Below are 22,726 nucleotides of genomic sequence, written 5' to 3' on the forward strand. Positions count from 1 at the left end.
AATCAGATAACAGACATTTCCATTACTCCCAATAGGTGTTGTTTTTTTTTGTTTTTTTTTCATCTAAACACTAAAATGGGACAGGGATTATTGGTGATGTCTCCCCTCAATTTTCTTCATTTTCTGAGATGTGGTCACATGGCTCTGTAATTTATTACACTTACACACACACACACGCACACACACACACACACCCACCTCAGCAGCAGCCCTTAGTCATCCATAAGCGCAGACCAAGGTTCCAGCAAACACTTCCCTAAGGCTGCCCTTTTGGCAGGAAGGGGAGGAGAGGCTGGGACCCAACAGCGCCCTCTTCTGGAGAGAACAGAACTTTCCATGTCTCAAAACCCTGGGGATGGAAACAATCCAAGCGTCCATCAACAGATGAATGGATAAACAGAAAGTAGTACATCTATACGATAAATATTATTATAGCAATACAGACACATGCTACAACATGGAAGAACCTTGAAAATATAGTGCTAAGTGAAAGAAGCCATTCATAAAAGGTCATGTATTGTATGATTCCCTTCACATGAAATGTCCAGAATAGACAAATCTATAGAATTGATCTTGTAGGGGTATGAGAGGAATCGGGAGTGATCGCTAATGGTCACCGAGGTCCTTTTAAAAACGTTTCTAGAACTAGAGAGTGGTGGTTGCAAAACCTTGTGAATGTACTAAAAACCATTAAATTGTATGTTTGAAATGGGTAAATTGTATGGTATGTGAATTATATCTCAATAAAACTGTTATATTAAAAACAAAAATCCTTGAGAATAAATTAAGCAGCATCTCATCTTGCTCACTGACCTCTAAAGATGAGCATTTTTCTAGCATCTCCTCAACCCTCCCACTAGCCCAGGAACTTGCCTCCACCTCACAGATGAAGAAATGTTCCTAGGTCACCCAGCCCTTCAGCTGCAGGCAGGCTTGAGATCCAGTTTTCCAGCTCCAGAGCCTCATTCCAAAGTCAGAAGGTCTCACTATCATGAAACAAGTAAGAGACTGACTGATTCTTTAAATGCCCGTTTGTTCAGTATAAAATGGACTGACCACCCCTGCCCTCCTTGAGGGCTTTCCAAGCAAGGCTGCCACCTACAGTTGGGCAAGATGTGAACTGCACTAGGGCACATGTCACAGGGGGACACCATTCCCAGCATAGGTCTGGCAAATACGAATCCTGGCGGTGACAGCAATTATAAAAGGTGTCTTGCGCTTACAAAATCAGTTTATAACAGTTTTCTAACAGGTGGACATCAAATGCCTTAAACAACAAGTACTTTTTTAAAAATTGAGGTGAAATTCACATAACATAAAATTAACCATTTCAAAGTGAACAATTCAGAGGCATGTAGGAAATTCACAACGTTGTGCAACCATAACTTGTATCTAGTTCAAAAATATTTTCATCGTCCCAAAAGGAAACCCCTCACCCACTAAGCAGTGCTCCCTATTTCCCCCCCTCACCAGCCCCTGGCAACCACCAATCTACTTTCTGTCTCTATGAATTTACCTATTCTGTATATTTCACATAAATGGCATCTTACAAAATGTGGTTCTTTGTGACTGGCTTCTTTCACTTTGCATGTTTTCAAGATTCATCATGTTGTAGCATGTATCAGTACTTTGTCCCTTTTTAAGGCTGAATAATATTATTATATTATATGGATAGACCACATTCATCAGTTGGTAGATGTTTTACTGGTATGAATAATGCTGCTCTGAACATGTGTGTACATGTACTTGTTTGAGTGACCATTTTCAAGTCTTTGGGGGAATATACTTAGGAATGGCACTTCTGGGTCATATGGCAATTCTATTATTTAACTTTTTGAGGAATTGCATGAGTGCCCTTTTCTAATTCGTGCAAAGGCACCGTATGGGTGGTTGCATATTCAACTCTCAGGGCTCATATCCACCCAGCCTTCACCCGCTGCCCAGCCCAGGGCTAGAGGCTCCACAGATGTGACTTCCTTCCACCCTCACATCCATTGCCTGGGCAAGAGGCAGGGGAAGGGGCTCAAAGAAGAGCAGTGACCACCTCTCCTCCTGTTCACACAGCAATAGTGAGCGGCTCAGACTTGAGCCCAGCCTGCCTGAGTCCCAAAGCTCTGCTCCTGACCATCGCATCATCAGGAGGGATTGTTGGATGTGGCATTATAAAGATGGCAGGATATTCTGTCTGAAGACTGACCTGAGGCCAACTCAAAAGCCTGGGCCTTTTCTTGTTCCTTCCCTGTCTGGATCCTCATCTCCACCCGCTTTGGGAGGGGTCCTTGCAAGTAGGATGTGGCCACATGACTCCCATCTGTCATCTGTCATCCACCATCCATCATCTGTCAGCCCCAGGGAGCTTCAGGCAAGATCAGAAAACTGGGGCAATCAATATAGCTGTTCTTTAGTCCTGCTTGCTTCTGCTGTGCTAGACAGTTCCTGGCTGGGCACCTCCTGCAGGCCACCAGCCCCCAAACTAGAGTGGGGAATAGGGATCTCTGTGGGACTTTCTTGGCTCTGGGCTCTGAATGAGTGAGGGTGTGGGCCTTTCCACCCAGGCCCCCCTTGGCTATAACTCCACCCACTTTCTGCAGAATCAATTATTGATGAGGCCACTCCAGTTGGGGAATCCCAGCAGAGTGTCCTGGCTAACTTCCAGACTTCACAGAGAATGGAGGACCCAGGGTAAGATGAGCTTGTTCCTGAGGGCATGGCCAGTGAGAGGGTCCAGGCAATGGCTTCCAGTGGTGAGAGGCCCAGAACGTTCTCAGGCGGCCGGGGTGGGGGGAGGGCGGGGGGGGGTCACTTACCTGTAGGGACAAGGGAGCCCTGGGACTGCTTTGCTTCCCAGAGGACTGAGTGGGGAGCAAGCCAAGTGAAGGGCCTGCACACCAGACAGACAGCTCCCATAGTCACCTAGGACGCAGGCTCAGACAGGTGGCTGGTGGCCCTGAGTGCTGGGGAGGCATCTGGATGGGGGTGGAGGCAGGAAAGGATCTGCTTCTCCTGGAAGGAGGTTGTGTGACAGCCACAGCTTCTGTCTGCTGATCAACTTCCCTCAGGGGAAGGCCTGACATATGGGAGATGACATTGGGAGGCTCTACGACAGATGGCAGAGGAGCCTGGGAGCTGCTGGGTGTCGTCATCTCAGGGAAGCGGCCAAAGCCTTGGGCTTCTTGGGTGGCGGTGTGCCCAGGGCCCCCCAGTCTCCACGAGCCCTTCCCCCTCAGGAGAGAAGGCCCTTCTCTGAGCCATGCACCGCTGCTTCTGAAAGCTCCCTAACCCCACACCTTCTCTCATTCCACCCCGGGCCCCCTGTCAGGTTGCTGTGTCCCCTCTGCAGTGCCCCATGGCCTGGAACTCCTTGTTCGTCTCACAGGGCCTCCTCCTGGTTCACGAGTGTGAACCAGGCGAGTATGCCAGGATGGCCAGTGAGGGGCTTCGAACGCCAGGGCAACAGCTGGGCTCAGAGAGCAGAGAAGGCGTGGGAAAGGAGCCAGGGAAAATGGGGCAGTGGGACAAAATTTTTCTGAAGTGCTTGCATGTGGTCCTGGGTCCCCACTCCAGAAATTTATAGCCCAGTTTTGAGGTGTTTGAAGGGAATATCTTTGTTGACTCGTCATATCAGTGGAATCACTGAAGTGGCGATTCTGATGGAGGACACACTGTATTAACGGGCGGGAAGTGACTGAGCACACGCAGCTGCAACATGAGGACAGTTTAATAAAAGGCCGTTTAGAGGGTGGGCGCACGTGAAACAGTGTGGTCTTAGCTCAGGAGCTTGTAACGATTGCCCTCAATTCTGGGGCCTGAAGAGGTGAGGGCAGGGAGCTGTGGAGATTGCCAGGCTCTCCCATCCTGTGACACTTTTATGTGCTGCTAACCCTGTCCTCGTGCACCCCCGATGAGGCCTGCCCACCGAGACTGAATGTAGTGGATCAAACTGCAGCCGCAGTCCACAGAAGGACGGCAAGGCCTTTTTGGGGAATCCGGAGGGCACCAAGCTGTAACTACAAGGATGGTCACCGAGCACCAACAGTAAAAGCGAAGAGCTGACGCAAATCAAATGTCCCAATGGACTCTGGTCCATTCACACGGGAGGAAAACTGGCAGCTGCTCCGGGAGCACACGAGCTCAGTGTGGTGTGTGGGGAGGGCTTCAGTGGGGGATCAAGGAAGTGGGCCACCGGGCAATAGCGTGTGGAGAGGTCATTCTGGTTAAACAACAAACGAGAGGACAAACAGGAACAGTCCGGAAGGAATCCTACCAGCTGTGAACAACGCTTACCTCCAGGAGTGCCACCTACTGGAGGAGGACCCTGACGTTGTGTGCGAAACGTTATACTGTCTTTTTGTTTTACGATAAGCATACAATTCCTTTCAGAGTGACTTATACAAAGAAGTATTTTATATCTATATAAAAAAAGAGCTAAAGATATGAAGGGGGAGTGAACAGAAAAGGGTGCCAGGGTTCTTCCCCACTGAGGTCTGGCCGTCACTGTGAACTGCAGGGTGCCGGGCGCCGTCCAGGGCGCGCGGTGATGGCGCCGACCAGAATGGCTGCCTGCAAAATGCTTACCACCTGCGAGAAGCAGGTGGGAGGCGTCCAGATGTGCCCGCCTGCCTATGGCATGAGGTGGGCAGGGATGAGTGGGCACACAGCCGGGGCTGCGGGAGTGTGGGGTGGGTAGGGGGGGCAGCAAATAGCTCCCATGGAGGAGCCACACGAGGGCATGGAGGGGGAGGGACACTCTGGGGGAAGCTGGGAAGGGGGCCTGAGCTGCTTCTGCCTGTCTGGGTGTGTGGGATGGGTGGTGGGCACAGGAGCACGCTGGACTGGAGGCCCTCCGAGGTCCTCCAAAGACATGGGGACACTATCACAAAAGTCCTGAGAGGCATGGGCTCAGCGCTTTCTCATTCCAGGGCCCTTCCTGTGCAGGTGATGGGAGAGGGGGGCGGGGGCAACGGTGGGCAGCAGTCCGGCAGATTCTAGGGGACGGCTGCCGGTGGTGGAGCACAGCAGTGCCACACTCACAGGATGTAGCTGCGAGTTACCCCAGGGGCAGGCAGGCGGTCTTATTCCCTCGGCCTAGCTGGAGGAACTCATTGTCCAGGAGGGCCAGAGGGGCGCAAGTGGCCTGTTCTGCCGGTCCTTGCTCACTGACTGCAGGGCAGGACCCGGGGGTTGGGGAGGAGCCAGAGACGGCCCCTCGGAGAGACCTCCTCATGCTTCCTCCTCCAGAGAGGCAGGGCCACCCGAGGACCCCACGAGACTGTGGCAGAGGGACAGCAGACAGGGAAGCCCAGAACTACAAGTCCTACCGCAAACATAAAAGTCCCAGGCAGGGATGTGCCCCCTCACCTGCTAACTCTGACAGATCTTGCTTGCCTGGACCGCTGAGATGAGGATCCGGAGGCCAACCCAGGAAAGCTTGGGAGAGTGCCTGGGCGGACTGCTGACATGTACTGAGGGCGAGGGATACGGACCGTGGGCACGAGTGTCCTGTGTCTGCAGCCCTGAGGCCTTTCAAGGCCAGGAGGACTGTCTGGTGACTCTGTAGGTGAGACTGGCCTTCCAGATGATCACCGCAGTGCCCCCACCAGCTGGGCAGTGTGGGGCCCCCAGGCAGCCAGTGAGGGCCTTTCCTGGCTCCTGACCCACTAAAGAGAAGTCGCTGAGTGCTGGGGCTCCGCATGGTGGGCAGACAGATGTGTCGCAGGGCCCGGGCTCCATGTCACCCCTCCACAGTCGCAGAAGGCGCTGCTCACGCGTGTTGGGAGTGGAGGCCTCTGACATAGTCCTCAGCTAACAGCAACCCAGGCTGGAGAGCCTCTTGCTCTCCTGCGTCTCGGGTGGATCTCCTTCCATTCCTGTAAGAAAGGGAGAAGTCACTTGGCATGAACCAGACACCTGCAGGGACACTAGGCAGGGCCCCTCTGTTGGTGCTCTCTGGTGACTGCTGGTCAGAGTTGTGAACCTGAACCTCTAGGGCTCTCATTCAAGGCCTGGCACAGGGACGCATTCCAGGTGGCGGAACAGAGTGGGCACAGGCAGGTACCAGGAGAGCCAAAGCTGGGACGCAACCTTGGTGGCTGGAATGCCCAGCCTGGCCCATGAGGAGGCTGCCAGGTGGACAAGGGCAGTCAGGAGGGGAGTCTACACTGCCAGGTGGAGTCAGGGAGGCTGCAGGCCCAAGGTCAGAGTGATGGGAGGAAGCACAGCCCAGAGACGGGGATGGGAGGGTGGCGGATGTGGGTTTTAGGCCACAGGCCTGCTCCACAGCCCTGCTCCCCATCCCATCCGGGGGCCTGTACGCACGGATGAGGTCCCCGTTGCCAACTTGGAGCCGGGCGCTGCTCCTCCTCTCCAGGTCCCGCAGCACCGACTGCTCGAACGCCAGGGCTGCCACGCGGCTGAAGAAGGGCTTCACGTTCTCCCCTGGGGGCCATGGGACAGCTGTGGCCCCGTCCGCCTCTGCCCTCACCCGCGGATGCATTTGGGTGGGAGCCGGTGCGTATGAGGGTCAGGGCAGTCCACCTCTGGGGCTGCCTGGGACAGTACAGTGCAAGGGATGGGCTTGCTGGCCTGGCTTCCCGCCTGGCTCCAGCCCATTCCCCACTCTGGCCACCTGCCCTGGCAGCTTCCTCAAATCTCTGAGCCTTGGCTTCCCAGCGCCTGCTCTCCCGATCAGCCAGGACTCAGGACCCTCTGTGCACCGAGCGTGGGATGTGCCTGCTCTCCTGTAACTTGTGAGCACCTGTGCAGTGGGCAGCTGTGAGGATTGACATGTTGCCAGCCCCCATGTGGGGCCTTTGTGAAGAGGCTGCCCACCTGGGCACAGGGCCAGGTTCCAGCCCCCCACATGCACACCACCCTCACGCAGCCGGCAACCTATACGACTGCACAGGGCCATTCTGCTTGGCCCGTAGGGAGCTCTTCGTGAATGTGCTGTTACTCTGATAGGAGGGCAGGTTCTCACAGAGCATGGGGGTGCTGTCAGGAAGGGGCAGAAGGAACCAGGTCTGGGCCCAGCCACGTTTTTGTCTGTGCTGGGCTGGAGGTGGAGCCTCTACCTGTGGCATCCACCCTCAGTCTCCCTGCCACCACCTCCCCCTCACCAGGGCAAGCACTACAGCTTAGGCGCACCTTCTGAGTCCCCAGAGCCTCTATGCACCAGGCACCACATGTGATTTCATTTCATGCCCCCAACGACCTGTGTTTTCAAAGTCTATTCTTTGCTTCTCCGCATTAATTTTCCTCAGTGAACACATACGGCTTTTGCAATTTCAAATATGTTTTTCCATTAAAAATAAAATGAGATGGATAGCATCACCCACTTCCCAGATGAGGATACTGAGACTCAGATATGATGGGTATGTTTTGGGGACCAGGGTGAGTGGTGGCCCATGGAGGAAGGTGGCTCAGGGGCTGCGGGACAGACCAGGTGGGATGTGGATGAGGGCTTGGGGTCATGAGCGATGTTTCAGTGTCTTCCACAATGACACCTGGGGAAGGGATGGGAGCCTAAGGTTACCGAGCCCTTCTGTGTGCCAGGCGCTGCCTCCCACCTGGCGTCCACAGGTTGGGCACAGGGCAGGGCAGTGGTTACAGGGGTTCTAAGCCCAGCTCTGCTAATTCTGCCCTGGGACCCTGGAAGGGACAAAACTGACCTGCTCAGAGGGTTGGGCATTGCTATTCTTATTGTCCAAGGGGTAGGGATCCCAGTGTCTCCCTAGAGATGAGGATACTCTGCACAGGCAATGGAAGGCCCTACATGGTCACCAGCACAGCTGGCTGTGATGCGGGCACTTGAAAGACCTAAGGAAGGAAATTCGCAAGCTTCCCACAGGTGGCCCACCATGGTGACGGCCGCACACCTACTCACCCGTCTTGGCTGACACCGACCAGTACTCGGCCTGCATCTCATTGGCCAAGTGCATGGCCTCCACTTCCGCCTGCTCGCATGCTGCCCCTGACTGGGAGAAGAGCCCTTCTTCAGGGAGACACCGGAGGAGGTAGCTGCCCGCCTCCCACGGTGCCTCCTTCCTCCCCATCTCATCCTGGCAGGTAGCCCCCGCTCAGGGGTGGGTGGGGGATGCCTGCCCGCAGGTGAGACCCCAGTGGTCCCAGGCAAGAGTGAGTGCCAGCTGTCCTTCTCTGAGACGAGCGCCCCTAACTTTCAGCTCCCAGGCTTGCGGTCTTCAAATCCCCATCTAGGCATGTCAGTGCCACCCTCCATTCCAGAAACTTGGGCAGAAAGCAGATGCATTTTCTGGGGGCTACCCCGGCACCTCTAGTCCCGCTCTGCTCACCAGAAGGTCCTTCTTTGTTCCCACGAGGAACACAAAGCAGGAGCCTGGCTCGTTCTCCCTCAGTGCATCCTCCAGCCACTGCCTGGAATGCATGGGGTGGAGGGTGGGGCAGGCTGAGAGGCTGCCCCATCCACCCAGAGGGGCCTGGGGAAGACCAGGGGATGGGTGCAGACCTGGTTCCTCCCCAGGGCTGGGAGGTTTGGGGAGGGCAGTTTGACCTGAGCTGGCTGAGCAGGTGCTGGTCCGGCAGCCAAAAAGGCCTTGGCTGGACCACAGGGGAATAGAGTCGCAAGAGCACCAGCCAAGGGAGGTGAAGACCCCGTCCTGGCCGTGGCTCTGCCCTTGCTCTGTGTCAACTTGGGTGAGTCCTGCACTGTCATCAGCTGTAACGATCACCCCAACCCATGCCCCAGACAAGAGTGAGGTGAAAGAGGCTGTGGTCCATCAGCTCCATGATTCCTGGCAGAAGCAGAATGGCCTCCCGGAATTGGTCATATTGCTAGCTGTCTTGACCAGATCTCTGCCCAAGCCAGCAAATGCCAAATCATGTCCTTTCAGACAGGATTGGCTATGTGATTTGCAGGGCCGGGGGGCAAGATGAAAATGCCAGGCCCCTCGTCCAACAATTATGAAGGCATTCAAGATGGTAACAGGAAAGCGTTAAAGCAAGCATGGGCCCTTGCAAGTGCCAGCCCTGTGTAACTGTGTTGACTGTGCACCCTGAGCCTGCCCTGCTTTCAGCAGATGGGTTTAAATCTTGAGGAGTAATAAGGCAACTGTATAGCAAGCAGCCTGTGGGCAGTTGGTTCTAACAAGTTAGCTGGTCACTTGCACCTGCCATTGGGGAACCAGTTCATGGGCCCAGTTTCAGGAAGCCCTTCTAGGCAGCTTCCTGAACCACAGGGGCCACAGAGTCCCAGACTTGCCTGGTATGCTCCAGAGTCTGCATGTCAGTAAGGTCAAAGGCCGTGATGATCACTGCACACACGGGGAAAAGGCGAGAGCTGGTCAGCGACAGGTGAGGCGAGCATGGTATGATAAGGGGGCTCCCCCCGATCCCCAGGAACTGCTGGGGTGGTCCCCCAGGCACTTAGTCCTAGATCCCACAATGGAGTCTAGGAAGGAGACACCCCACTGCTGCCCTTCATGACCCACCCTCCCACCGTCCTCTGACCCACACCCAATGTCCCAGCCGCAGCGGGGGATCTCGGGCAAGATGAGCCTAGGGCTCCTGAGTCGAATTTCCCCTCTGCCACTCACAGCTAAGGGAACTCAAATGAGGGCCTTAATGGCTGAGAGCCTCAGTTTCCCCATCTGTGTGATGGTGAGAACGATACCTCGAGCTCTCAATTGTTGCTTTTAGTATTAAGGCTGAGCAGCTATTTTAAAAGCTCTTGGTCCAGGGCCTGATGTGGGGCAGACTTGCCCAATGGTGGTTATGGCTGTGAAGGCGATTAGCAACAACCAGCTTTAGAAAACAATTTCTGGGGAGCAGAGAGAGCAGAAAACAGGGAGATGCAGGCCACCCCCTTAGCTCCTCTTGTCACCAGCCCACCTCCTCCTGGACTAGATTCTGATCTTTCTGGGGTCTCTTGACAGGCACTTCCTCCTCTACGCATCTTTCTGAGCTGAAACTGATGCTGAGACTCACGAGGAGCACCCACCACGGAGTCCCCACAGGGGAGGCCAGCTTAGGCCGCGGCAGGAAGGCAGCTTCCCCGTCTCTGAGGACTGGCCCAGGGCCTTTCTCAGTGCCTGCACAGAGGACCTGGACTTCTTGCTGTTGAGCCCAGTGGGGGGGCCCCCTGCTGCACGTGGTTGAGGGCCCCGCATTACCATGACCCGCTGCTCACCCTGGGCACCCCGGTAGTAGGCAGATGCGATGCACTTGAACTTCTCCTGCCCTGCTGTGTCCCAGCTGTGTGGTGGCAGAGAGAGAAAGGGGAACAGAGGTGGCATATTAAGGAATTACAGTGGTCAGAGCCAGCAGGCTAGTGGAACCATGGGTGGCAGACCCAAGGGCCTGAGCCAGCTGCGTGGGGTTCAGGAAGCGCCTGCAGCCAGTCCCCGCCCCCTCAACTCCTTATGAGCCCTTCTCAGGGTGCCCTGCAGGGAAATTCCCTGGCTGGATGCACCATGCTCAAGGGGATGGGGCATGGCTGTCCCCTGCCTGGATGGAGGTGTAGCTCAGTCCCTCCTGTCCATGCCATGAAAGGAGGGAAGATGCTCCCATTGTGCTTCCTCTGCAGATGAAGAAGCCCACCTGCATGGGAGGCCCCGTGAATGGAACTGGGGCTCCAGTCCAGGCCGCCAGTGTGGCTCGGCCATTTGCTCACGTGTGTCTGGGCCGTGGCTTCACCTTCTGCACTGCAGTGGAGGATGCTCGGCTCCCCGGGTGAGGGTGGGGTTGTCTAACAGGGATTTGGTTTGTATGTCCTGGGTGATTCAGTTAGCTCTGGCTCTCTGGAGAAGCTGAGCCCTGGCTCCATGGAAACGAATGCAACAATCGATTAACGATGTCTGCTATGGACGCACCACAGGCGAGGGGGACACATGCCGAGATCTACTGGCCCTGGTCAACAGGTGGGGCTGAGTCTGATAATCTAACCCTTTTGAAAATTGACAGATCGAAATTTCACTTTTCTCAGTAAACTGATAAGTAGATAAACCAGGAACAAGTCATCAATGGTCTGAAATTTTTTCAAGTAATCTGTCATGATGCAGAATTTTTTGGCTCTATTCTTTCATTAATTCATTCATATTTTCTTTCATTTCTGAAGATGAGTCTAGGCAGGGAGCTGGAAGGGTAGCCTAGAGGTGAGGCTAGTTGGGTGGCTGGGACAATGGCCTTAATGTAGGACAATCAGAGGTCAAACCAGGACAGTATCCCTATTTTATTCTGGGCCTGCTAATTAGATACAGCCTGTGGCCACAATGGTGACACCAGCCACAGGCCGCCCTCTGCATCTAGGCTGCCCCCCTCAGATCTTTGCTCTTCTCAGCTCTCCTGGCTCCAGATCCCCTTGGTCCCACAGACCTGCTTTTCCGCAGCCTCTTCTGCTCTGGTTTGACCCTGTGCTCTCTCTTGGGTGAGATTCAGTAGTACCATCTGGCTCCAGGACAGCACTGGGACTATAGATGTCTTCAGAAAAGGGGGCAGTCTCAATGGAGTTAGGGGCTGAGGTCTGGGAGAGGGTGAGCTCTGTCTTGACCACCACGGATCCCCAGGGCCAGCCCAGGCGGGCAAGGAGGATTGAAGAACGAAAGCAGAGCAGCAGGTGTGAACCCCAAGGAGAGACAAAGGAGAAGGGTCCAGGACAGAGGCCTAGTAAATGCCAGCAGGCAAGGGGAGGGTGGGCAGGGGTAGCCAAGAAGAGGAGCATGGGGAGGAAGGAGGCCATGCAGGAGAGCCTGGGATGGGGAGGAGGCCACACAGGAGAGGGCAGGCAGGCCTGCAGCATCTTCCAGGTGCCAGAGGAGGGAAGGGCAAGGTCCAGAGCTCTGGTGGGAAAGTGGGCACCTGGGATAGGGACTCTGGGATGTTTTGAGGGAAACTAGAGAGAAGGGGCCGAAGCCAGTGGCCGCTGAGAGGCAGCGGCGTGGAGTCTGGCAGGGAAGCAGACAGACAGACAGACAGAGGGAGGGAGTGGCAGGAGGCGCAGGGCAAGGGCAGTGGGGCAGGGAAGAGGGAGGTTTGTCAGACCTGAGGAAGGCACGTGGACCATGTTCACTCTCCCAGAGCCTGGCACAAAAGGACTAGTTTTAGCCCCATTTTCCAGATGAGAACAGAGGCTCAGAGGTCTGAAGCGACTCGCCAGAAGCCTTGTTGGCCTGGTGAGTGAGATCACAGATAGCCAGGTGCAGGAGGGTTGGAAACCTGGAGCTCTACTTGTCCAGGCAGGTCCTCACTGAGCATTACAGGGTGCAGCTGAGAAGGAGCTCACCAAGGCCTTCCCCAGGGGTCCTGGGGAAGCTCGCCCACAAGCTACACCGGAAATGGCGCCACACGTCGGGGACTTACATCTGGAGGCTGTAGGGAATCCCAACGATTTCAAAGCGCTCGATTTCAAAGTCCACCCCGATGGTGGCCTTGTAGTCATGGTCAAAAACATTCTTGCAAAACCTGCGGGAGCCAAGGAAGGCATCAGCCAAGAGAGGCAGCACGGAAGCTTCACTCACGACAGTGAAAGTGCAGAGGCAAGGAAAAGTCTACCCATTCAGAACTGCTAAGATGACGGTCCCCGGAGACAGACCAGGGATGCACGGACAAGAAGAAGAGACGCTGCAGCCAACTCTGCAAGTCAGGAACAGTAAAAGAGAAACTGGGGGTCCTTTTGCATCAAGGGCAGTGAGGTGTGAGCCCGTGGCCCCAGGGGGACAGTGTGACCAATGCCAGGTTCATGGGATGCCACACTCTGCTGACCCCACCACCTCCCCAGTTTCTCGCACCCTCTCTGAGGGTTTTGTTCCCAGCAGCCACATGGTCTCAACTATGGCAATCACCTGGGCCTCCCAGGCAAAGGCCTGACAATCTGGTGCTGGGAGGCGTGGCTGGTGGGCGCACCTGTGGATGAGGCTGGTCTTGCCCACGTAGAGGTCGCCGACAACAACCACCTTGGAGAGGCTGAGCCTGTGAGGAACGTGGACATGTTGCTCTCAGGCATGGTCACAAGAGCATCTTCATACACACGCGGGCGCTCCTTCCCTGTGCTCCCCCACTATGAGCCACCCCTGGATCCTGGACAGGGCACAGGCCACCTGCTGAGACACGCTGGGATATCTGTCCCCATCGCAGGCCCTCAGAGGGGAGGGAAGAGAGCCTGCATTTGTTCTGAGAACTCTGCATCCCTGGGGCTGTACCCCGACTGTGCTGGGCCCAAGTCCCTGACGTGAGAATTAGAATAGGGCCCAATGAGAGGCAGAGGAAGCAGAGGTAAGAGACCCAGGTAGGGTTTTGTCTAAGCTAGGGCGCAGCCTGGAACCTGGAGCATGCTAAAAGAATAGACAGTGTCAACGTGCGGGGGACACAGCATAGGGGCCAGAGTCTGCACCGCCTACCCACCCCTGGGGCTGATGGGCTCCTGCTCCTTGCAAGCAGGCATTCCCTGCCTGGGACACCACTCTCCCCCATTCCCTCGGAGATGTCTGCAAGAGCCAACGAGGCCATGGGGCATGTCATGTCAAGGGGCATGTCATGCACATCTGGACTGTGGCTTGAGGCAAATTGGCTGAGGTTCTCGGGCTCTCTGGGGACCCTGTTCAGAGACAGCAGCCACACCAAACTCTGTGGGCGTCCTGCACTCCGTGCGGCAGCTTTCCTGGGGCTGTGGCTGATACGTTGCGTTCCTGCAGCTCATGTTAAAGGAGCTCAACAGGTAAACATCTGACCAGGCACTCCCTCTGCCTGCAGACGGCAAGAGAACACCTCTGCGTCACCTGGTGACCTGGTGCAGCTCACCTGCCCATACCTGCGAGGGCAGAGGCTATGACTCCTCTGCTCGGAGGTGGCCTCTAGTCCTAGAACAGTGTGCTCGACTCTGCTTCTCAGATGAAGGGGTAAAGGTACTGCCGAGATATTGTGGGAGCACCCTCTGTGGCTCAGTTTCCCACCTCCCAGTGCTCTTGTGAAGGGTCAGGGAGATAATCTGTGTGAAGCAGCTGGTATGGAACCAGTACTCCTGAATCGGTGGCCATTACTCTCGTCCCACGACTGTGGCTGCTTCGGCCATTGACCTGAGCCCTGACTCACTTGGAGCCGCCCTGGGAACCTCAGAGCTGGGCCTCCACTGCGACCTCCCCACACCTGTGAGCTCAGCCAGCTCCCTGAGCAGACTGTGAGCTCCTCAGGTTGAGAGGCAAAAGCTGGCCCTTGTACCTGCTTGTCAAAAAAAGGAGTGAGAGTTGCAATACACCTGTGCCAGCAGTGCCAGGCGCTGCCGAGGCGGGAACGGGACAGACACAGCCCTCGCCCGCATCTGAGTTCAGACAGCAAGTTCGCAATCCTGTGAGATAAGTGTGTGGGGCACGGGAGCACACAGGAGGGGCATGCTGCACAGCTTGGGCTGGAGGCAAGGGTAGTGGGGGTTCAGAGAAGGCTCCCAGTGGACCTGACATTATACTGAGACCTGAAGAGGAAGAAAAATATTCCAAACTGAAGAAACAGACATACGCTGAGACCCCAGGCTGAAAAATCGTGTGCATGACTTATTGAGAAACGGGAAAGCTGTTCTGTATGGAAAAGTGTGTCCAGTAAAGTCAAACGAAACCCCCATCTTCTCAGGCCTGCACCAGTGTAGGTACCAGTGTAGTCTGTGTCTTCACTCGTGTGTTCACACATCCTTTCATGCACTCATTCCCCCCACATCCTGGGCCCTGTGGGCCAAAGCAGCACTCACCCGACAGTCCCCGTGTTTCTACGCTGGCAGGCAGCATTGACCTGCCCGTGGAAGTGCTCCTTGAGCTGCAGGCAGGCGTTGGGCGTGTACCACTGGAAAGAGAGAGGAACAGAGACAGACTGACAGGTAGACGGCACATCATCCTGTGAAGCTGTGGCTCCAGCACTGAGTAGGGCAAGAGGTGGTGACTTGCTTCTCATCATTTCCTCCCCAAACCTCACGGCTGGTGGCCTCATTAGCTTTCTCTGATCCTTCTGTCACATCTGTCCTCTATCTTGTCAGCAGCTTTCTGATTCCAGGGTCTTGTGAGTCCAGAGGAAGAGCAGCAGGGACTGGGGTGGACCAGAGAGCTTAGGCAGGGACTTGGAGAGCTGGGTCTTGCTGGGGACAGCTGTGCCCTTGCTGCGGGCATTTGGCAGGTCTCTGTCCGAGGGGTGCAACTGTAAGCACTCTTTTGGCTCCAAGATCCTTTCATACCTTCTACAAATCGCTATGCCATTTTTTGTTTTTTAAATAATCACACGTGTGCATGGAAAGTGGCCCAGAAGGCACTTTTAGTCTTCCACACTTCTTGGAAGGCAAAACCAGGCAGTGGTTTAAGAGCACAGCCTTGGGGTCAGGAAGACCTGTGTCCCACCCTTCGCTGCTATGTGACCCAGGGCAGTTGCCTAATGTCTCAGAACTTTAACCTCCCTATCCATAAAACCTCAGGGACTTAGGAGCATAAAATAATGTTTGTAAAGCCATCAGCATAGAGTCGGCTTGGCACATACTAAGTGCTCAACAAATATTCACGGCTATTAAGATGCCATGATACATGCTGAATGCACATTAGTTTTAAGATGAGATGACCGCGTGTTCAAATGGGCTGAGGTGAACTACGGAGCATAGCAAGGACGTGGGGAGAAGAGCATCGTTGGAAGCTGCTGGTGTGCTCTGCTATGACATGGCGGTTGTCCCCTAAAGCCACTCGTTCTGTTCCTCAGGGTGCAGCTTGGACCACAGCTCCCCTGTGGCAGGGGCTCAGCCCCCCATGTTTCTTCTGAGTTCTCAGGCATTGAGATGGGCTTTGCTGGCCCATCCTCCCTCTCAGCTCCAGGTGTGACTGAGGCAGCGGAGAGCTTTGCAAAAGGGCAAGTTATGAAACCTGACTGAGACTGTTTCCTCATCTGTAAAGTGGGGGCACTCCTAACAGTACCTCTTCATCTGGTTGCTGGAGGATGAAATGGGTAAAACAGGGGAACAGCTTAGCCCAGCAACCCATATCCACACAGGAGAGTGTCATGCTGGCTGCTTTTTCCTGTCGACTTGCATGTTAGCCTCCAGCTGGGGGCCGGCCTGGGCACAGTGGTCATTATAGGAATACCACCATTATGGAGAGATTAGAGAAATGTAATAAGGAAGGCTGGGTAGGAAGTGAGCCAATTTGAGAGACAGGGCAACCAAAGCACACAGAGTAGAGGGAAGGACTTGCTTCACCTGACTGCAAATATCTCAGGTCTGAAATGGTGTGGCCCTGGGGTGCAGGATGAACTTGGCCAGCTATGGCTGTGACCCCTGATTGCCACAGGTGGTTAGGAGAGAATTTCACCTTCTGTGGAAACAGGACAGATGGCTCAGTCGGCCTCCTTGGGTAGGGGAAAGCTGGAACTTTGAAGTTAGCCACACTTAGCTATGTGACCTCAGGCAGCCCTCCCTACCAATCTGTCTTGGTGCCCTGCTCTGTAAAGGGAGTCCTTCATCCCATGAGACCTGGGACAACTGCCTTGAGGGGACAACCGCCATGTCATAGCAGAGCACACCAGCAGCTTCCAACGATGCTCTTCTCCCCACGTCCTTGCTATGCTCCGTAGTTCACCTCAGCCCATATGAACACGCGGTCATCTCATCTTAAAACTAATGTGCATTCAGCATGTATCATGGCATCTTAATAGTCTTTAATGAGTCTTTTGACTCATTCAAGGCCATTCTCCATCATCCCTGAGTACCGCTGTCAGGCTCTGTAGGGAGGTAATCGCATGGGCCTCTGAGGAGATGGAAAATGCTGGGGGGATTGTCAAGGTTTCCTCTGTGGGTGTGTAGAGAAAGAACTGCTGTGGGGAGGCAGAAAAGAGGGAGGAGAGATGGTTGCAGACCTCAAATACCCAGAGCCTATGGTCACCTCCTTCTTCCCTACTAGCCTGTGTACAGGATTCAAAAGATGTAAAGGCCACTCCATGGAGAGGGTTTCTCCCTCCACGCTTGTCCTAAGTCACATGGAGGCAACCACTGACAGCAGGATCTGATTTATCTATCCTTCCAGAGATATTGTCTGCGTAGACAGACAAACACATACATTTCTTCTCCCCGCTCCTTTTCTTCACATATGGGAGGGAGTGTGCTACACACACTGCTCCCTTCCTTGTATTTTTACTGAACAATCTATTTTGGCTCTCCCTGCACATCGGCACCTGAAGGGGCACCTCATTCCTCCTCACGTCTGTCTAAGTTGCCCCCTCGCAGAGGACGTTTATGTTGTGTCTGACTTTCTGCTTTACAGATTACTGCAATGCCCGGCGTTGAATGGCTGGATCAGAGAGTGGGGGCATCAGTGGTGTTGGGAAATATTGTCCACTGCCCCCAATGGAGGTTTACTGATTTGCATTCCTGCTGCAGTTAATATTGGATTGTAATGCAGGTAGAAGAGAGCTGTGAGTTTTTAGCAGGAATTGAAGGCAGGATGGTAAGGATGGAAAATCCTGGATCTGGTGTCAGGAAACTGGAGTGCTGTTTTGATAACTGCAATAATAATGAGAACAATAGGAACCACCACTCGGGAAAAGGAACTCCTGTTTACCATGAGCCAGGCCCCCAAGGTGAGAGTAATCATCCTTGTGTGCCAGTGGCTCTGAGAGGTTGAGTAATTTGCTCATGGTCACACAGCTTAATGACAAAATCAGGATTCACACTCAGGACTGTCTGAATGCAAAGTCTGTGCCCTTAACTTCCATGCCACACTGCTTCCTAGTGTTGCCCCTAACATGCTGGCCCGTCTTGGGCAAGTCAACGCCAAGTCTCCTAGCTTCTCAAGAGGTCTGGCGAGTCCCTGGAGTTTTGTCAGTGGGGGACTGCCCTCCCCGATTCACTTGCTTTGTCCCTGGTGGTGAGTGCAGGTGGGGAAAGCTGAACGTGCAGTGGTGTCAGGAGTGCAGTGTACACATAAAGGGCTGGCCCAGTGACTCTACCTTAGGGAAGCAGGTGATGATGCGGTCCCGGCTCACAGTGGGCCCCAAAGGTGTCAGGGAGGACCTCATCTTTCCAGAGTCCTGTAGACCCAACCAGGGGAAAGAGAGTTAGGGAGCTGTGCCAATCTCTGGGGACTCACCCTCAAGTTTATGACTAACTTTTCAGTAGCTTTAAAAAAGAGATCCCAGCTTCCTCCTTTGTCACAGAGTGTTGGCCAGAGGTCATCTCTTTCATTCTGCAGGCAATATGGTGGGGGTGGGGGTGAGAGGGCCAAGCCTGCCCCACCCTGCCTGGGAGTCCAGAAGACCCGGGTCTCTTGCTGTCAACTGGAAACCAGGAGTGGCTCCTCTCCTAGCTTATCACTGGGTGTGAATGAGGCACAGCCCAAACACTAGGCTGTACAACGCGGCCCGGGTGCAGAAAGTAGAATGGAGAGCGGTTCCTACTCTCTAAGGGTTGAAGGTTCTGGGTGGGCTGTGGGTGGGGGACCTTAGGTTTCATTACACAAGCCTGTCACCCCACCCATGACCAGGCCCCTGACACCTATTCGACAGCCCTTTTGTCCGCCACCTCTCCCCACCAGGGTGGCCTTGACAGAGGCCTGCTGTCCTTCCCAATCTGACCAGACTTTCTTCCAGGACCAGCACGGGCCTGGCCCACGGTGGGCGTTCAGGAAATGATGAGGCCTCGGGGCCAGGCCGCATTCAGGTTAGTTATGGCGGTGGGAGGTGGGCGGGGGTCGCAGCGTCCTCCTGACCCCGGCCTCCGAGACGCGCTCTTACAGAGGTGGGCCGAGGGTGGGACGGACGGGGCGGTGGACTCACCCGCAGCGACTGGAGTAGCTCCAGGTTCCGCACGGCCTCTTCTGCCTAAGCGGGCGGCAGCGATCACCATGGCAACGAGCGCCACGCGGGACCGGCTGGCGTCTGACGAATCCAGGACGTCGGGGGCGGGGTCTAGATGGTGTGCTCTGCGGAAAGAGTCCCACGGCGGCCTGCAGGAGCGGTCACCATAGCAACAAGAGCCCGAGGGAGCCGCGGGAGCCTGATGAGGCTGCTGCCTGGACCCGGCCAGAGCGCGGGCGATCATCATGGTGACGAGGGCGGGGCCGGATAGGGGAGACTTGGGCAAGATCGGGGCAGCAGAGGTGGAGCCTGGGCTTAAGAGGCGGGGTCTGGGCGGGGCTGACCGTGGAGAGACTCTCCCACCAAACTTTCCAGATAATTACCATAGGCGGAAGTTGGGGGTGGCTCACTGGTAGGGATTATGTGAAATGTTTAAGTATTTATTTTCATAATATATTAAATATGACTTTTTCTCGTTATCTAAATATTTCGTGTTTTTCGTTATATGCTGGTATGGAGGGATCTTCAAGATCCTGTGACATTTTCCTCTCACATCTCTTATCTTGATCTATCAGTAAACTCTGTAGGTTCTACCCTGAAAATTTGTCCAGTGTCCTCTTTCTCCCTCTCGCTTCCACGCCATCATCTTCTCTCCCCCTAACTGGTCTCCTTGCTTCCACCCTTGCCCCCGTTCTATTCCCAGTTCAGCAGGATCTCCTGTTAAAACACAGATCAGATCATGTCAATCCTCGGCAACTCCAATGTCTCCTCGCATCCTCAGTTAATAAAGTCTTTTACGGTGGCCCAAGAAGCCCCATGTGATTTGTCCTGGCCCTATTTCCTCCCTTACATCATCTACAGTTTACCGCTCTCCCCCATCCCATTCTACACTTGCTCCATTGCTCTCCTTGCTGTTCCTCCAATAGGCTGGGTACTAGGCTGTTTGCACTGGCTAGGCCCTGGGCTTGGAATGCTCTTGCCCCAGGTAGTCACACTGTTTCCTCTAGATGAGACCTCCCCTAAGCACCATCTTTACAATTGCAGCATCCTCCCAACCCCTTATTCTGGGGTTTCTCCCAGGCACTTACTAGTTTCTAACATAGTATATAACTTATTGTTTATGTTGATTGTCTATCTCCCTCCACTGAGATCAGTGAGAGAAGGGGGTTTTGTGTTTAGTTCATCGATGTATCGCATTGGCTGAACAGTACCTACACATAGCAGACATTTAGTGAATGTTAAGTGAGTGAATGAATATTAAATTTAAAAAAAGATGGAGAACAGTGTTTGAAGTATGTTGCCACAACATGAAAAAGTAAATGGATCGTATTTACTTGTATAAGTTTAGCTTATCTCTGGAATGATACCAGCGGTTGCCACAGGCGTGGAAAACCTGTTGTCTGGGGACTGAAAGAGACATTTTACTTTCACACATTTTGGATTTTCCTCTGTCTCTATATATTCTCTATTCAATAAAAGACTCAAATGAAAATAAGTAGTTTGGAACACAGTATACAATAATGTCCTTCATCTCTGGCCTTTCCAGGTCAGCCCTGATGTGTTTTGGTGTGCTTTCCTCCTTTGAGTCTTTCCTGCAGGCACCTCCTCCTCTCTGCAATCATGGTATAAGAATAAGAGCTCTTGTTGTAGCATTGGCATCTGACTAGAGTCCAGCACCTTGCAGTGACAAGGAATGGACATGCCTAGTATTTAATCTACATCGTTCTGAATCTAATGGTGCCTGAATATCATATGCCTGGCTTCTAGAGCTCATGCTACAAAATTAATTGTTATAATTAATGGCTATTTAAAAGCTGACCTGAGTCACTGAGCTCCTGTGAGCTACTGTCTGTTTGGAGAGTGAGGCATGTGGGGCTAGATGGCCTCCAGAGGTGCTTGTAAGACTGTATAATCACAAAAAGAGACAGTAGTTAGCTTTGGAGAAGAGGACGGGATGTGGGGAAGGGGAAGAGGACATAGGCATTGATAATGTTCTGGTGGCGAATTCGCAGGTGGTTATTATATATTTATGTTTCACAAATTAACATCTATGCTATATAGAATTCGCAGGTGGTTATTATATATTTATGTTTCACAAATTAACATCTATGCTATGTAGATTGTTATATATATATTTAACAAAGTAAAAACAGATTGAAAAATAATAAAATCGAAGGACAATTGAAAAAAATGACTATATACCCAGATTCTGAGAGACCTTAGTTTTGAAAAAATACTTGATTCAGCTTCCCGATTGCACAGACAAGAAAACTAAGGCTCACACATTCAAAAGGATTTACCTAGCAAGTTAGAGCTAGAATTGGAACCCAGATTTCCTGAGTCCCAGCCCAGTGCTCTCTATACCACCTTCCATAAAAAGATAGGATGCTCAGGGTTAGAGAGACCCTTCATGACTTGGTCCTTTGAAGGACCGCAGTAGCGGGCAGATCTCCACATCACAATATGGACTCCTTGTCACACAGATCTAAATCAGTTATCTTCATTTCAAAGCTAAGTGTGCTGGAGGCTGATGCTTGGTGCCTTTGTTAGTGAGTTTCACCACTAAGGGCTCAGACCTAGGGAGTGAACTTGTGTGAGTTGCTCCACCTTTTCCTATGCCTTGGTTAACTCAGCTATAAAATGGACCCAATTATCTACTTCAAGAGTTTGTTGTGACAAGATAGTAAAAGTGCCTTGTAGATTAGTGTAAAGCTCAATTCGAGTCTATTACCCATTCATTTATTCTACACTTACTGAAAGTCTTCTGGTATATTCCTGGCATTGGAGAGGCAAGTAAACAGGACTGATATGGCCTCAGGGAGTTGGAGTAGTCTGGAAGCAGGAGGAAACTGAGAAGGGAATTAGGGGAGGGAGGTGTGCCAATGGGATAATTAAGCTATGGGATCACTTACCGACTTGGAGCTGGGGAAGAAGATGGGCTTCATAGAGGAAGTGTCTACCAAGCTGTGTCCTCAAGGACAAAGAGGTGGTTAGTGTTACAATCAGCCCAGGCTGCAGGAAAGAGTGGCTATTTGGGGGATTGAGAGAGAGTCTAGCATTGTAGGCAGAGACCACTGCCCAATGTCTTGAGTAGCAGGCTAGAAGTTTAGACTCTGTCCTGAAACCAGTGGGGAGCCATGGAGGGTTTTATGCGGGTGATGACTGAGTCTGGCTTGCTTTCAAGCACAATTGTTCTGGTCATTAGTGTGGTGGGTCCACTGCAGAAGCCTATTTGTGTCATTACCAGGTGGTCAGCCTGCAAAGCAAGGACCAGGGCTAGGCAGTCCAGGGACCAAGCCTGTGTGATCTGGGGGAAGCTACTAAACCTTTTTGAGGTTCCTGTCATAAACTGGAGAATGTTGTCAGCTGACGGGATGACTCTGAGGATTAAAGCCACGCAGTTTCAGGACAGAGAAAGGCGTACACAGTCACTTCCCTTCCTTTACGTTTTATATCATGAACAAAGCTAAGCCGCCTTTGTTCCCCACAATAACGCGGAAAGTATGATTGTCTCCACTTTACAGCAGGCCCCAGCGCGGGGCTGTTTGAGCCTGCGCGATGGGCGCCAACTGTAGCGAGGTGCTGCAGACGCTGCCGGGGTCGCCTGGCAACTGGGTCGCTTAGCAACGGGCGTGCACAACCGGTGACAGCGCGCGCTGAAGCAGGTGAGCCGATAAGAGCTGGACAGGGGGCCCCTGACCCACCTAGTCTGGCTCACAGGGGCCGGTGTCCTCACACCCCTATGCTCTCTTATCTGCGGCCAGACTCCTGCAGCCCATGCCCCTTAGGGAAGGGCAGGATCCTGTCCCCAAGGCCCACCTTCCCTGTGAGGGGAGCCCAAATGAGAAATGGCCACGTCCCTCCCAGCCTGGCCCTCATCCTCTCCTTGTCATCTGTTGCCTGGAATCAGAGTCTCACTCACATATCTTACTGGAGTAGATTCCTACAGGGC

The 22,726-nt window shown here is 53.6% G+C and overlaps 2 protein-coding genes across 5 annotated transcripts in view; one reads left to right on the forward strand and one right to left on the reverse strand.

The window, feature by feature from the left end:
* Positions 1-3,700: 3,700 nt before the first annotated feature.
* RAB36 (RAB36, member RAS oncogene family) lies at positions 3,701-19,007 on the reverse strand. 4 transcript variants are annotated; one of them, XM_011356023.2, is made up of 12 exons: positions 18,764-19,006; positions 18,264-18,272; positions 17,929-18,009; positions 14,705-14,796; positions 12,874-12,939; positions 12,331-12,432; positions 10,163-10,227; positions 9,236-9,287; positions 8,310-8,391; positions 7,883-7,973; positions 6,316-6,435; positions 3,701-5,867 (listed from the first exon to the last, which is right to left on the reverse strand). In XM_011356023.2, exons 1-12 carry the CDS (start codon positions 18,821-18,823, stop codon positions 5,803-5,805), a joined length of 885 nt encoding a protein of 294 aa, XP_011354325.1. In that variant the 5' UTR covers positions 18,824-19,006; the 3' UTR covers positions 3,701-5,802. The 4 variants fall into 4 exon arrangements, with proteins under 4 accessions (XP_011354325.1, XP_011354324.1, XP_011354322.1 ...); XM_011356022.2 differs by lacking the exon at positions 18,264-18,272 and having other exon boundaries at positions 12,813-12,939; positions 18,754-19,007; XM_011356020.2 differs by lacking the exon at positions 18,264-18,272 and having other exon boundaries at positions 18,754-19,003.
* Positions 19,008-22,332: 3,325 nt separating this feature from the next.
* Positions 22,333-22,726, forward strand: part of RSPH14 (radial spoke head 14 homolog) — an 81,927-nt gene continuing 81,533 nt past the window's right edge. The window contains exon 1 of the mRNA XM_011356089.1: positions 22,333-22,381. Coding sequence (XP_011354391.1) covers positions 22,333-22,381 — 49 coding nt within the window. The remainder of the gene's footprint in view (positions 22,382-22,726) is intronic.

This window comes from Pteropus vampyrus, unplaced genomic scaffold (assembly GCF_000151845.1).
Source record: "Pteropus vampyrus isolate Shadow unplaced genomic scaffold, Pvam_2.0 Scaffold23, whole genome shotgun sequence".
Classification (NCBI taxonomy): Eukaryota; Metazoa; Chordata; class Mammalia; order Chiroptera; family Pteropodidae; genus Pteropus; species Pteropus vampyrus.